This window comes from Cricetulus griseus, chromosome X (assembly GCF_003668045.3).
Source record: "Cricetulus griseus strain 17A/GY chromosome X, alternate assembly CriGri-PICRH-1.0, whole genome shotgun sequence".
NCBI lineage: Eukaryota > Metazoa > Chordata > Mammalia > Rodentia > Cricetidae > Cricetulus > Cricetulus griseus.
Window position 1 is genome coordinate 112406105 of NC_048604.1, and position 14975 is coordinate 112421079.

At 43.1% G+C, this 14975-nt stretch overlaps 1 protein-coding gene across 1 annotated transcript; it reads left to right on the top strand.

Moving 5' to 3' along the window:
- Positions 1 to 11825: 11825 nt before the first annotated feature.
- Positions 11826 to 12320, top strand: LOC113837737 (diphosphoinositol polyphosphate phosphohydrolase 3-alpha). Its single transcript, XM_027433135.2, has one exon. The coding sequence runs from the start codon at positions 11826 to 11828 to the stop codon at positions 12318 to 12320; it is 495 nt and encodes a 164-aa protein (XP_027288936.1).
- The last annotated feature ends 2655 nt before the right edge of the window (positions 12321 to 14975 follow it).

The window sequence follows — 14975 nt, forward strand, 5'->3', positions numbered from 1 at the left end:
TTAATCCCAGCATTAAGGAAGTGAAGACAGGAGTGATATGACTGGGCAGAGAGAGGAATAATAGGCACGGGGTGGGCAACACTGGAGCTGAGAGCATTAAGTCTGAGGATTCTTAGAGACAGGATCTTGCCCACTTTGGTCTGAGGATTTGGTAGAGGTAAAAGGTATCTCCAGTAGCTGGCTACTTCACTTCTGTGATCTTTCAGTATTTACCCCAATATCTGACTCGGGGTTTTTATTATTAAGACCACTTAGAAGCCATGCTACACAACTCTGGGAGGCATTTTCTTGATTAATGGTTAATGTAGGAGAGCCAAGATCACTGTGGGTGGGTGCTATCCCTGGGCAAGTAGTTGGGTTGTATAAAAAAGCAAAGTGAGGTATTCTATTGGTTCCTCTAGGTGTCTGAAGTGCACAGTGTATTCAGCAATAGGGACTTAGCTTCCACCTCTGATGGTGGTGGTAAGCAGTATAAACAAAGGGCAGTATAAACAGTCTGTAATGCTTTTATGTCCCTTTGGATAAACCTGACCAAAAAAAAAAAAAAAAAAACTCAAAAGAGAGTTTCTTGTGCCTGGTGTTGGTATTTTTGTTAGGTGGTCTTTTGGCTTATATCTTGAGGCCTCAGCTCTACACAAAGTACTACTCTCAACTATGGAATGCTGAGAATGGAAGAAACAGTTGTTTCCCAGGGAAGAACAAACCAATTCGTTATCCAGCACCAAATGATCAGACCTAAAAAGTGCATACAAGTGACATTTTACAGACTGAGTAAGTTATATTAGGTATATGTATGCATATACATGTATATATACCCATGTAATAAGAACTAATGAAAAAAAGAGACCAAGAATTTGAAGAGGTTTAGAGGGAGAAAAGAGAGGAGGAAATGATGTAATTAAAATCCAAAAATAAAAGAAATAATTTAAAAATCAAACTGAGTAAGCTATGAGGAAGAATCCAGTAAAAAGTGCCCCCTCTGGTTTCTGCTTTACTTCCTGCCTCCAGATTCCTACCATGCTTAAGGTACTGCCTTGGCTTCCCTCAATGATGGACTATGATAGGGAAATCTAAAGCATATAAATCCTTTTCTCCTCATGTGCTTTTGGTCACCATGTTTATTACAGTGAGATGGTAAACTAAAAAACAAAGCTGGCATTACTCTGAACCTAAAATTTATAAGGAAATGACAAAATATCTAACAGTAGAGCAATGTCCTTCATGAACATAAATGCAAGTATTCTCAAAACCATTCTTGAAACATGAATAAAGAAATGTTCCTCTATTGTCTCTACTTCAGTTCCTGCCTCCAGCTTCCTGCCCTGCTTGGGCATGTTAAGAAGATCACATTCCATGAGCAATTTTGCTTCATTCTAGAGCTGCAAAGATGGCAAGGTATACACAAATCTACATGTTGTGATGGTTGATTTTCATTGTCAAGTTGACTAGATTTACAATCACCCTGTAAGCATCTCAAAGCATGTCTTTGAGAATAGTTCCACAAGGATTATCTGAGTAGCAAAGATTCACCCTGAGTATGAACAGCACTATCCCATGAACTGGGGTGTCTGAATAAAATGAAGAAAGTAAGCTGAATATCAGCATTCACCTCTATCTCTTGACTGTGGACTCAATGTTACCAATGGCATTATGCTCTTGCTGCCATGCCTTCCTTTCCAAGATGGACTGTACCCTCAAATACTGAATATAATTAACCATTTTTTGGCTTCAGCTGCATTGGTCATGAATTTTGCCACAGCAATGAAAAAGATAATTAAAATGTAATGTATACAACACGGAAATAGATTAAAGGAGAGAAATTATATGGTTATCTTATAGATGTAGAAGTCTTTGGAAAAGGTCCACACCTTTCATGGCAAATGTCACAAAGAAACTAGGAAGACAAGGAATATAACTCTATATAATAAAGGTTGTAAGTGACAAATCTATGAAGTTTAAAAATCTGAAAATACTTCCTCTCAAGTAAGGGATAACACAGGAGTGCCCACACTCAACAATGTTATTCAATACAGAACTCAAAGTCTTATCTAGAACAATTATGACAAGAGAAAGAAATTAAAAATACACAAACAGGAAAAGATCTATCAAATTATTATTTGCAGCTGACATAGTCCTATACTTGCAAGTTCCTAAAGAGTCCATCAGAAGACTTTTAGTTCTGGGAAACACTTAAAGCAATGTCATGGGGTATAAATACAAAAATGAACTACAAAAGTAGGGAACCCTCCCCACAAAACTTCTCTCATTCTTAATAGCTCCAGAACAAAAGCAAAATATCTAGTAATGAACCTTACAGATGAGATGAAAATCACCAAAATAAAAACTTTATAACACAAAAGATTGAAGAAATCACTAGAAATCGAAAGCCCTCCATACTCATGTATTGCCAGAATCAATATTGTGAAAATGTATTACTGAGAACAACCTACAAATTTAATGCAATCACCATCAAAACACCAATGAGAATCTCTACACAAGATAAATTATTTCTAAAATGAAAATGGACACATAGAAAACTCCAAATAGCCAAAGTAATTCTAAGCAGAAAGAAAAATGCTTGAGACTTCACAATATCTGAACACAAATTATACTACAGAACTATAGAAATTTGCTCATCCATAAAAGAATATGAAACTTGCAGGTAAATTGATGAAATTGGGAAATATTATACTGAGTAAAGTAACCCAGGCCCAGAAAGACGAATGCTACATGTTCTAACTTTTATGTGGCTGCTAGCCACTAATCTTGAGATTTATGGTTTTGATTTGGAGTAACCATAGAAGCTAGGAAACTAGAAAGGGGCCACTGAGGTAGTCTCTGCATAGATATATTCAGGTATTCATTTAAAAGTGTTTACTTGGAGTTGCCTTATACAGGACAAGGTCATCCCAGAAGGCACAGGTTACCAGATAAAAATCCCAGACCAAGGCATAGAATGCTATCCCTTGAGCTGTTGCTTACATGTGTCCTAAAGACTCTCCAAAATAATTCAAGCCATTGTGATTGTTGTTATTGTTCTTGCTTGCCCAGTAGAACTTGAAAATAATTCTCAATTGCATTATTAAGGCCATTATAAAGAAAGGATAGGGTGCTAGTAGCAAAAGATATAAGAACAGTTACTCCTTTTAAAGGCTTGATCCCTGGTTCTAGAGTTAACCTTCTACCTCTGCAAGTGCTGGAAAACTAATGACATAGCCTTAGTCTGATGAGGTGAAGTTTATAATTTTCACACACACATACCCAGGGATGGAGCTCACTGATTGTCACTAGAAACATGTTAAAAATAAAATAAAATTAGGTACCAAAAATGAGGTAAACTCAAACAGAAGGGCTATCTACTAAACTGCCCTTACTTTACAAAGCTATTATATTAATGAAATACAAAGAGAATGTGAGGAATTTTCCATTTGCAAGACAATTAAAATAAAGGCATCATTAAATAAAACATGAAATACTAAAGTTGCTCAATGGACAGAAAACTTCCTGTAAAGGACATTGCTGGGGAAATTGGCTACATTTAAATCATTGGCAATGCTCACCTGAGCACTGTGAGTATAAAATATTATATGTCTGATATGTTGTGGGCCCACAGTACACATTAGGCCCCAAATAATACATATGATCTTGAGAATTTGTGGGCCTAGTATCATATCATTACCTATTGCAAGATTTTCCTAGCTGTGGATATTTAAGGAGAGAAAGGCAAAGAATAATTATCTAGAATTGTGTACACAAGTGGCAAAAGTGCACTGAGGAGAAAGGCAGAGCTTTCAATTACTGAGCTGGACAGTAGATACCACCATGGGGGAGATAAAGAGTTGGGAGCATAACGGATACTGTGCTGACTAGTTTTATGTCAACTTAACATAAGAGTGAGTCACTGGAATGGAGGAAGCCTCAATTTGGAAAATGTCTCCATAATACTGGGCACATAAGCAAGCCCATCGGTCAGTTTCTTAAGTAGTGATTAATGGGGGATGGAAAAGGCAATTTTCCTTTTCCATTATAGTAGGAGGATCCATAGCTGGGTTAGGGGTTCTGGTTTATATGAGAAAGTAGGGTGATCAAGCCAGGAAGCAGCACTCCTGCATGGCTTCTGCTTCATCTCTTGCCTCAGGTTCCTGACCTGTTTGAGTTCTTGTCCTGACTTCCTTCAGTGATGAACAGCAATGCTGAAGTGTAAGCCAAATAAATAACTCTTTCCTCCCCAAGTTGCTTTTTGACATTGTGTTTCAACACAACAATAAATAGGGCAAAATGTGGCTTTGAGAGAATTTAATTACAAAGTTTCAGGTTGTTCCAGCAAATGTTTTGATTGTAAAATAATTCATTTCTATCCGCATATACTTATTTTCAGTACTTATCACTGAAATTGGAAAAAAGGTGGTGCAGGGGTAGGACTGGCCTCAGGTGTAGGAAACAGTAATGAAGGACTTCATAATGCCTGTATGAAGAAGGAACTCATTTCTGCCCATCACATAAAAGGGCTGGAAGCAGAGGTTTCTGCAGAGTCTCAGGTAGGATCCCAACCCAGTGACAAGTTGGCCTCACCTTTGGGGAACATAATTTAAGAGTTCAAGTGATGCATGGCAGACATCAGACCTGTGGAACCCAGAAAAGGAATGAGTGCTCTTTGAGTCCGTAAGTTGGAATTGATTTTTCATGTAGTTGTAGACAAGTAAGAAACGACCATTGCCATTATTGTTGGATTGAATTGCTATGGTTAAAATAATTCTGTGAATTACCTAATCTGTTGGAGAGAATGATGAACTAAATTCTGGCTCAGGCATGACCATGTTTGGCTCACTAAGGTGTAAGATCTCACGGATACAGCCAGAAGCAGTGTGGAGAATTCTCATTATTGTGTATGGAGATTAATTGCAATATATAGCAATGAACAGGCAGTGTGAAGATGGGTCCATAGTCAATGGGGAGGACTGGGATGACAGAAGTGACTCTCAAGCCCTATCCTTTAAATGAGGTGGAGCTGGTAGTTCCATGGCCTCATGTGGGGCAACAGCAGACAAGCAAATCCATAGGGATAGGAACTTCGGGGAAGGCCCCTGAGTTAAAGAGAATTCATTATGAAGGATCTGGTGTGAGAGACATTCCCCAAGACATAGGCTCCAATAGCAGCTAACCAAACACTCAGTGTGCCAGAACCTTAAATTGTCTCTATACATCTCTATCTATCTATCTATCTATCTATCTATCTATCTATCTCTCTCTCTCTATCTATCTATCTATCTATCTTTATCTATATATCTGTGTGTGAGTGTTTGTTTAGCATCACATTAATAAATGCTGGATTGATCAAACAATTTACAAACCTATAAAAACCAATGGATTAATATCTGCATGCATGGCTTTCTGCACTGTGACAGATGGATAGAGCCTCAATGTCCACACACCCCACGTGAACCACATAGACTTCAACAAAGTCCATGAAAACAAGGGAGTTCCTCCAGCATTTCTCCCCTAAGGATTGCTTTGTGGAAGAATGAGGATGGCATGGGTTGCATTGGGTCTCTTTTTTAGACATGCATGTTCTATACTTAAACACTTAGGATATGAATTAGCAGATACATTCATTCATTAATTCTTCCTGTTAAATTTTTATCATTTGCTGCTTCAATCATTTTATTTGAAAAACATAGATGAGTTTCATAACTACTGCCAAAAATAACATTTTAGAAACCACGAGGTTCTTAGAAAGGCTGACTTGACTAAGGAAGTCAGTTAGTTATTCACTGGCAACAGAAGCTGCTGAAAAATTGGAATTATGCTCAATTTAGAAATTCATCTTGTTTCCTAGGATCTATTGAAGGCTACGTGGTTGAACTGGTGTGGTATGACTATCGAGGCCATATGCAGCTGTCATAGTGTAGAAACCTATGCATGTACATTCCACCAGACACAGAAAGCAACTCTTCAGCAGAGGACCTGTGCTCCTCCAATGCAGGTAGGACATGCAGAGATCAAGCATTTCATCTCTGTAACAGTGCCAGTGACTGTGCTCTTTCCTAACACAGTGGGAATCAGTGTGCACTTCAGCAAACTTTGGTCGAAGGGGCTGGAGAGAGTGTTCTGTAGGAGGAGACGCTGAGAGGCTGAGGACAAGGAGAAACCCCTGCATGGGTTGAGGAGCCAGGGCAGCCAGAATGGGGACAGCACTGAGACAGGAGCTGGGAGAAGCTGACAGGGACTTCCTGAGCTGGACGCTTCCTGGACAGCCCATTCTATAAATCGAGGAATTTGATCTCATGTACCCATCTAACAACTGCTGGATACTGAAAAATTCCATAGGCTGCAAATTTTAATGTTAGCCCTCCCCATATACAAGTAATGCTACCTTCTTCAAAGCGATTTAAAAGACTGGATAAAAGAAGGTAAAAGCGATGCCTACTGCAGCAAAAATGATGAATACTGTCTCTAAATACTAGTCTCAGGTTTGTGCTGTTAGTAATAAGAAGCCTTTTCTTTCAGTTTATGTAATATTAGAATTTTTTTGCTCATCTACACAATATCACATTATTCCCCAAGGGCATAGAAGAAGAGTCCCTGAATACACACTGACTCAAGCAGCAATCACATCGGGAATGCTGGGGTCTTTCATGTTCCAGCCATTGTATCCCCGAGGAAACATTAGCTGAAATCCCTACTGGAGATCCACTATACAGCCATTGCCATTCCTGTGGGAGAAAAAAGTGAGTATGGTATACACAGAATGGAGATTGGGGGGGGGCATATGGATGTTGATGTAAAAGGCACACCCTCACCTTCTTGTGTGAAAAGACATATTGAGAGCTACCCGAGGTTTAAGGAAGCTTCATTTCATGCAACTCACAGACTCAAGATCCTTTGGGATCCATGGAACTTTGTTCACAAAATTTATTTTGTCAGTGTGTTTTGAGTCTGGTAGACACGGGGTTTCAGGGACCATGTTGTCTCACAGGAAAATATGATGTTTCAGGCAAGCACCAAGCCTTATACTTCCTGTCATCACTGGAGCTATGATGGAATAGAACCAATGGGAATTCAGGGCCAGAGATTAATGCTCAGTGCACAATGGGAGTGAGCACAAGGTCCCAAAAGCCTCTTTGGAAGAGTTGGGCTTCATTCAAGAGTTGCCCCATTTCATAGAAGCGAACTATTAAGGGCAATGGTGTGAGCTTCTCTGAGGAGGAAGACCACCCACTAAGCAAATCCTGTTCTAGAGCGGTGACAGAATCAGACACCTTTTGGCTGTCATTTCAGTCCATTTTCTCTTGCAGGGGTAACTGGCCCTTCATAGTGTGAAGTGGCATGGCAAGAAGCCACAGGCATTACTCCTGGGAAACATGGGGTACTCAGAGGTTTTTAAAAAGAAAACAGCTGGCATTGGAGTACATGCACAAGGACAATACCTTTCAGTGAAGTCAGCAGTCCTTTCCAAAGTGAACTCTTTCCCCTAGAAGACAGCTATGAACACCATCAAGCTAAACCACAGCCAACTGCAACTCTGTACAAAAGTCAAACCTCCTTTAGGGAGGCAAGGTGATTTCAAGACAGTGCAGGCTTGGGAGACACTACATTTGAATTGAAGTACAACTTCCCCTGTAAGCCTTGGTTTTCCTTTTTCAAATGGCCACAATAATTGACTGTCTTCCTTACATTCTTGGACAACAAGTGCACAGGGTAAGTGGGTGACTGGAGAGCTTGTCATACAGGGTAATCAAGAAATATCACATGGCTTAATCTCACACCCTTCCTCCTGATTCCCTGGGAAGTTAAACACCAGCCCCTTGAAGCAGATGTTACAGGGATATTGGAACAAGTATTCTCTCTATTTTTTTGTTGGATTTTGTGCACCATTTATGGTTAATTGTTCTATCTGGTAGGTCTTGTGTATAACAAAGCAGTCCAAGAAGGCAATACTGTAAAACAGCAATTCCTTACTTTGTTCACAATGCTGTAGGCAATTTCTGGTGGTCTCTAATGAGAACTTTTCCTGTCATCCTTGGCTTGGCTTCCTTATTCATCTCTGGCAACAGTTCTGTTGTCTGCCCAGCTATGCTTGTGGTTGAATGGTCCGTGATGGTCTCTCACATTTATTGAGTGACATGGTTTATGATTGCTGGGGTGAGTGGGATGAAATGGCCCTGGGTCTGTCACGGTTCAGGCAGCTTAAGCTGCTTCACATTACTCTCAAGGTGCTTGAAGCACTAAAACCCAGGCAAATCCCCCAGGACAAGCACTTTCAAGTCGGCTTGCTTCATGTTTGCTCTTGTCAAACTGGATGAAGTGAGTTACAAGCCAAAGGCCAGAGACAAGGACAAAGGCAGAGGGACACCTCCCAGTTGTTATCAGTGACTACCACAGAGATCTGTGACCTGTCCTATTGTCATAAGAAAACAAAAAACTTAAATTTCAACAAGTTACACCTTGCAAGGCTTTTCTCTTCAAAATGACCATTGTATTTCTTTATAAATAATAGTTAACATTTCCTTAGTCCTCTGAGTGAATAACACAATTGTTTTATGAAATTCTGGAAAGAGCACATCTGAAACTTGGTCATTTGGGTGGAAGGTGGAATGTTCTCTCTTAGAAATCGGTGCCTTTACAGTGGATCAGGTCACCACAGAGTCTTTTTGCTTACTTTTGCTGCCACTAACCTTCTTCACCCTGTTCTTGCCTTTCCTGTCACCATTTTCCTGAGATCTTTTTCTTCTCATACAGGCCAAGTGTTGAACGTCTGTATTTAGGCTCAACTGTCTTTGCACAAGCCAAGTCATCATGAATGATAATAAAGCCAGTTTCTCTTGCCACCACCAAAATGGATTCTGACTGTGATGACGATGAAAACATCTGATGTAGTCCTTCACATTTTGCCTAGGTTTCCCCAAATTTCTTTCTTTATTAGTGTTGCCTTTCTAGAGGGAAGGACATCAAAGGCCATTCATTTCTTCTATAGTAGACAGATAGTCATGGGATGAACATTCAGGTCTGGTCAGTTACTGTGCCATTCTTGATGGTGGAGACCCTCAAGCATCCAGGAGGCAAGAATTCCTTGGCTTTGGTTTAATCAGAGAATTGTGATCTCCTAAGCTAGCCACAGATGCCAGCCCAATCTACTAGCTTCACACCTGTTCCTTCTGCTATTCAGATGTCAGAGAATAACTTTTGACAGTGTCTACTATCATTAATCCTAAACTAACTTTTTTAGGACTGCTTGAAATTTTTTATTTGCTTTGGGGTAGTTGATACTGCCCATTTGAATGTCTCTGTTGCAACAGTCTTTTCCATGTGATAAAACTCACTACACAGGAAAGCCACAGTTCTTGTAAATACTGACATTTCATTATTTAGTTAGTAGAAAATAAAAGTCTACATTTTTCTGAGGTTTGCCTAAGAGTATATCACCCACAAATCAAATCACATTAATCTTTTAACCAGAATGGTAGACTTTGATCTCTCATAATCTCCTTTCACCAGTTCAGACCTTCTTAAGAAACACTTAGCAATATTGGTTGTAATGTGCATATTTATCAGCACCCTGATGGTTATATGCTTTTACCTAATTGTTTAACAGAAATTCTGAGAGTATATACACTGAGGAAGGTGGCTTGATAGCTCTCTTCTCCTAGTTGGTCTTTAATAGCAGGGTGATCCCCTCCAAAGATCTTTGAGCATTCTTTCCTACTTTCCATATCTTCAATAGCAATAGTATCTCTATAAAAGCCAGTGTCTCCACCTGCATCTGACCATACTCTCCCCAAATGACCAGGTCTTGGGCACTGCACAGACATCAACAGTAATTTACAAAAGTCAGTCGTATCCTGCCCAAGATAGCTCAGGCAATTGCTACCCTTGAGAAAAGGATCATATTCATTCATTTTCTGGTTTAACTGGGATGGAAAAATATGTTGCTGTGTTGGTACTTGAAATCTGCACTGTGTGTGGCACAGCAACCTCTCAAGTTTTCTGAGTTCACTTCCCTTTGATGGAATGGTTTTTCTTTCCAAAGCAGGGTTCTATACATTTCAACCCAACCCAGGGCCCACTTGATACCAGCTGAGTGCTGGTAAGAGATATATTCCAAAAATGATGGAGGTGTCCCCAGAAATCTAAAAGTCTAAAGCAGAGAAGGAATGAGAGAAACCTTAGAGAAAATAAAAGAGCATGGTTAAAGTTTTGTGTCAATTTTGGACTCTGGGATGCTACTTCTCTGGCTAGAGGTCAGTGTGAACAAAGCACACTGAACTTTGCAATCTCCAAATGAAAAGCACTGGGCCAGGGCAATGGCTCACTAGGGAAAGTGCTTGGGGCTCAAGAGTAAGGACCTGAGTTCTGATCCCCAACACCCACATAAGGGCCAGGCTGCAGTCCCAGTGCTAGAGAGACTCTAGAAACTGAGACCCCGACTTCCTGGGGCTTTCTGACTATTGCAGCTCAATTGGGGAATATCCTGTCCACAAAGTCATAATGGTGGGAGTGCAATGGAAGCAGTAGAGGAAGGTATTTTTTCCCACTGTGGGCCTAGACACCTGTTCAGAGAGTGACACACACACACACACACACACACACACACACACACACACACACACACACACACACACCACACACACACACACACCCCCGCACACAGTTTCAAGAATCACCAAACCCCTGGAAGCTCATCTGTGAGCAGGCCAGGAAAGGGTGCAGTGTGTGAGGATGGAGGCTCTTGACAGGGAATCCAAGAATTTGTGGGGGTGCTGCTCCAGAAACATTTTGCAGTGGGGTTGAAATGTGGGGTCCCCAGGTTCAATGACTGGGAATCTGAGGACCAGAGAGGCTAAGCACAAGGGGAACAGGGGCTGTGTGCAAGTGTTTCAGGCAAGGGCTGAGCCAAGATGGTTGACAAGCCGCAGAAGAGAACCTGTTGAAGAAAGCAAGCTGCATGTGACTCAGCAAAGATTATTCTGGCAAGACTGCCATTGGTCATTGTGGCGACACCGGCCTTCTGCCTAGAAATAAGGCAGTGCTGTTCATGATGGGAGAGGACTATGAAGCAGCCCTCGACCCTGCTGCTTGTGCCTTTGTTGGGGAGGCCCGGGCCCCCCGCTGCTGCCATGTCTGGCCAAGACTCATACATGGTGGTGAGGACCCTGCGCAATGTCACAATGGGGTGCACCTCCCCAGCGCAGTGGGAGCCAGAAGCTTCCCAGTCAGAGCGGTGCAGGGCGTCTGCGCAGTGAGCCCCAGGCACCCCGTGTTGCCACAGTCTGGAGACCCCCGCCTCCGCCTCTCGCCCTTCGCTAAACGCTCGCGCACGCGCACCCGGCCACGCGCGCGCACGCGCCTCACCTCGCTCAACCCCTGCCTGGGCCGCAAGCTGCAGAACGAGCGCGCGATCGCGGGCAGGCGGGGGAACCAGCGGGCGAGCGGGCGAGCGGGCCGGGACCGCGCGCCGTCCATTCCACTCGGGGGGCTGTGCGGAGGAGGAGCCGGCTCCCAGCTCCCGGCTCCAGGCGGCGGAAGCGGCGCCTCCAATCAGGCGGCGGGCTCGCGACCCTCGGCGTGCCCGGCCGGCGCTGCCCGCCCCGCGGACTGACTGACGCGCCGGCTCGCCCCCGCCCCCGCGCCCGCCCCCGCCTAGTCTCCCCGGGCTCGGGCTCAGCTCAGGCTCTGCTCGGCTGCACTGCTCTGCGCTCTGCTCTCGTCTTCTCCAGCCCTCGCCAGGCCCTCTCCCTGCCCGCAGCGGCTCCTCGGCTGCGCGGCGGCGGCCCGCTCGACATCTGCAAACGACCACAGAGGCGGCGGCGGCGGCGGCGGCACCGAGGATGAAGTGCAAACCAAACCAGACGCGGACCTACGACCCCGAGGGCTTCAAGAAGCGCGCCGCGTGCCTGTGCTTCCGCAGCGAGCGCGAGGACGAGGTGCTGTTGGTGAGCAGCAGCCGCTACCCCGACCGCTGGATCGTGCCCGGAGGGGGCATGGAGCCCGAGGAGGAGCCGGACGGAGCGGCGGTGCGCGAGGTGTACGAGGAGGCGGGAGTCAAGGGGAAGTTGGGCCGGCTGCTGGGGGTCTTCGAGCAGAACCAAGATCGCAAGCACCGGACCTACGTGTTCGTGCTCACCGTCACCGAGCTGCTGGAGGATTGGGAAGACTCGGTCAGCATTGGCAGGAAGAGAGAGTGGTTCAAGATTGAAGATGCCATCAAGGTCCTTCAGTGCCACAAGCCCGTGCATGCCGAGTACCTGGAGAAACTGAAGCTGGGCGGCACCCCCACTAATGGAAACCCGGCCGCCCCGTCCCTGCCTGAGAGCGAGCCCTAGTATGTACCGCTCCCGCCCGCCCGGACTCCTGCCTGTCGCCTCCCCGCACTTGCCTCCTGCCTGCCTGCCTGCCTGCCCGCCCGCCTGCCTGCCAGGAGAGCACCTCTCCTGCCCTGTGCGCCCGCACGGGCAGGAGGGAGGCTTCTTTTGTTTCCTTGGCAGGCAGACCTCTGAATCACGCTTGCAAACTGTCTCGGTTGCCAGGCGCTGTTTGCAGACAATTTGCACGTTTTTCAGATGCTTTTCTAATCGCTTCTTGGTGACACTGTAAAAATCTTGTGGTCAGCCAGAGCTGCATGGGATTTCGTGAAAGGTGCCTTAGCTGCTTGCCCTGCTCTTCATGGAGGGTGTGTGTGCTTGTGTGTGTGTGTGTGTGTGTGTGTGTGTGTGTGTGTGTGTGTGTGTGTGTGTGTGTGTGTGTGTGTGTGTGTGTGTGTATACGCGCGTGCTTGCGTGCCTGTCTGCCCTGTGATGTTTTTGTTTGGATGGTGATTTTTTTTCCTTTAAACACCCTTTACATGTTTGTGCGTGAGTGTGCGTGCGCACTTTTGATGTCAGGCTTGTGGTCTGTTAGTGGAGGCCTTTAGAGTCCTACCAGTTGGCAGGGAGGGGGCGGGGGAGGGGGCATATTTTTATGCTTTTTTTCCTTGTTTCTCATTCACAGGTTTGGTTCTTGGCAGTGAGCCATTCTTGGTAGACATTAACTCCGCTGATTTGATTGAAATTAAAATAAAAAAAATTGGAGACTTCCCACCTTTCCTTTCTGTGTAGAGTACTTTTCGCACCCAAAACGTCATCTAATATGCCCACGACAGGAACTTCCTGTATTTTCATATGACCAAAAACCATTTTTATTTTCAAGAAAATTTTACACTTGATAATTTTTCACTACTGGACATATTAATTTACAATACCCTGATAAACCAGGTATTCCTAGAGACATATGAGATACTTTTTATCAGGATTACTGTTTATACATAGTTTTAGCCTGCTTATCCAGTAGTTTCTGACTCCCCTTCTGGATACTCTTTTTTTAAATCTGCTTTTCTCACTGTCCGTTCATTTTGAAAGAAAGTAAGCTATACTTGAATTTAGTAACTTCCCAGTTTAAACTCCCTGGCTCCCAGGAGTGCAGGAATGAAATCTTTTATGGTGATAGCATATCTGCAATCATTCAGAGCATTTATATTCTTGCTGCTCAGCTGTTAACATGGTTCTCAAACTGTAAAGACTCGTGAACCTGAGTAAAGGTTTCATTTCTTACAGTAAACCTTTTGGTTGCTGCATTGTTGCTGTTATCTTTATTCTTGTTTGGAATAAGGAGCCACCTCTAAAGTATGTCAAGCTCTCTTCTGAGGTCCCCTGCCATGTCTATTTAGGTATCTAGAAAACCTTTTAAAAAGATCGTATCAAGACTGGAAACACGGGCATTTTTAAGAAACATCTTGGATGAGAACAACGAATATACTTGAAAAAATAAAAAATAATGACCATGTAAAAAGAACTAAAAATCACTTGAGTTAGAGCTATTTACTTTTTTAACTTATTTTGAAAAAATTTCATAGACTATATTTTGATCATGCTTTTTCCCCTGCCTCAATCTCTCCCAGGTGCTCCTCCCACCCCCAACCCACACTCAACTCTGTGTTCTTTCTTGCTTGCTCAGAAACCAAGGAAACAAATAAAAACCACAAAAAGACAAAGACCAAATCAACAAAATAAAAGCTCACAAAATAACCTGTTCTATGTTGGTCAACTTATTCCTGAGCATCAGGTCTAAGTTAGAGTTGGGTTGATAGAGCTAGTGTGACTCCACTAGAGAAAACTGATTGTTTCTCTCTCCTAGCAAGTAGCAATTGCAAAGAGCTTCTTGGTTAGAGGTGGGGGTTTGTGCCCACTCCCCTTTCTCCATGCTGGGATTCTGTCTGGGTTGAAATTGTACAGGCCTTGTACATTCTGCCACAGGCTCTATGAGCTCATATGTACTTCAATCCTGTTGTGTGTGGAAGATGCTATTTCGTTGATGTCCTATACAAGTTACAACTTTTACAATATTTCTGTTGCCTCCTGGTCCCCATAGATCCCTGAGCCTTGAGGAAGGAGGGGGGTTTAATAAATATATCCCATTTATTTCTCAAATTACATTTTGAAACAAAACTTTAATGAGGCATCTCTATTTAAAATTTCACTAAGGTACAAATCAATGTGTGAATCAGTTTGCACTTCATGAACACATGAGGAATATCTGTCTGCAGCTCCTGAAACTCATACTTTCTGTCTCTACCACTAAAGCCATTGTATTTGTCTTCATCACTATACTAGGCTCCTTCTATCTTTTAATACCAGAGATCATTTTGGTCTTGAACCCTATGTGAACTGGTTCTTAGTGCCTTTTTGTGTGATTTGTGTTCAGAGCATTCAAATGTCTTTTTCCATTTGGTTCTAGTTATTTCAGAGTTAATACTGTTTTAAGCTTCTAAAAGTGGAGTCCTTGCATTTTCTGAAGAACTGTGCTTTCCATTTATGAAAAATTTTACTTCATATTTAAATTTTAACCTTAATTTTCAAAATATCCTTTGATCTCTTACCAAATGAAAGAGTATATGATTAATTTGAGGCACTTATTTTTAATTCCAATCAAAATTACTTTTACTA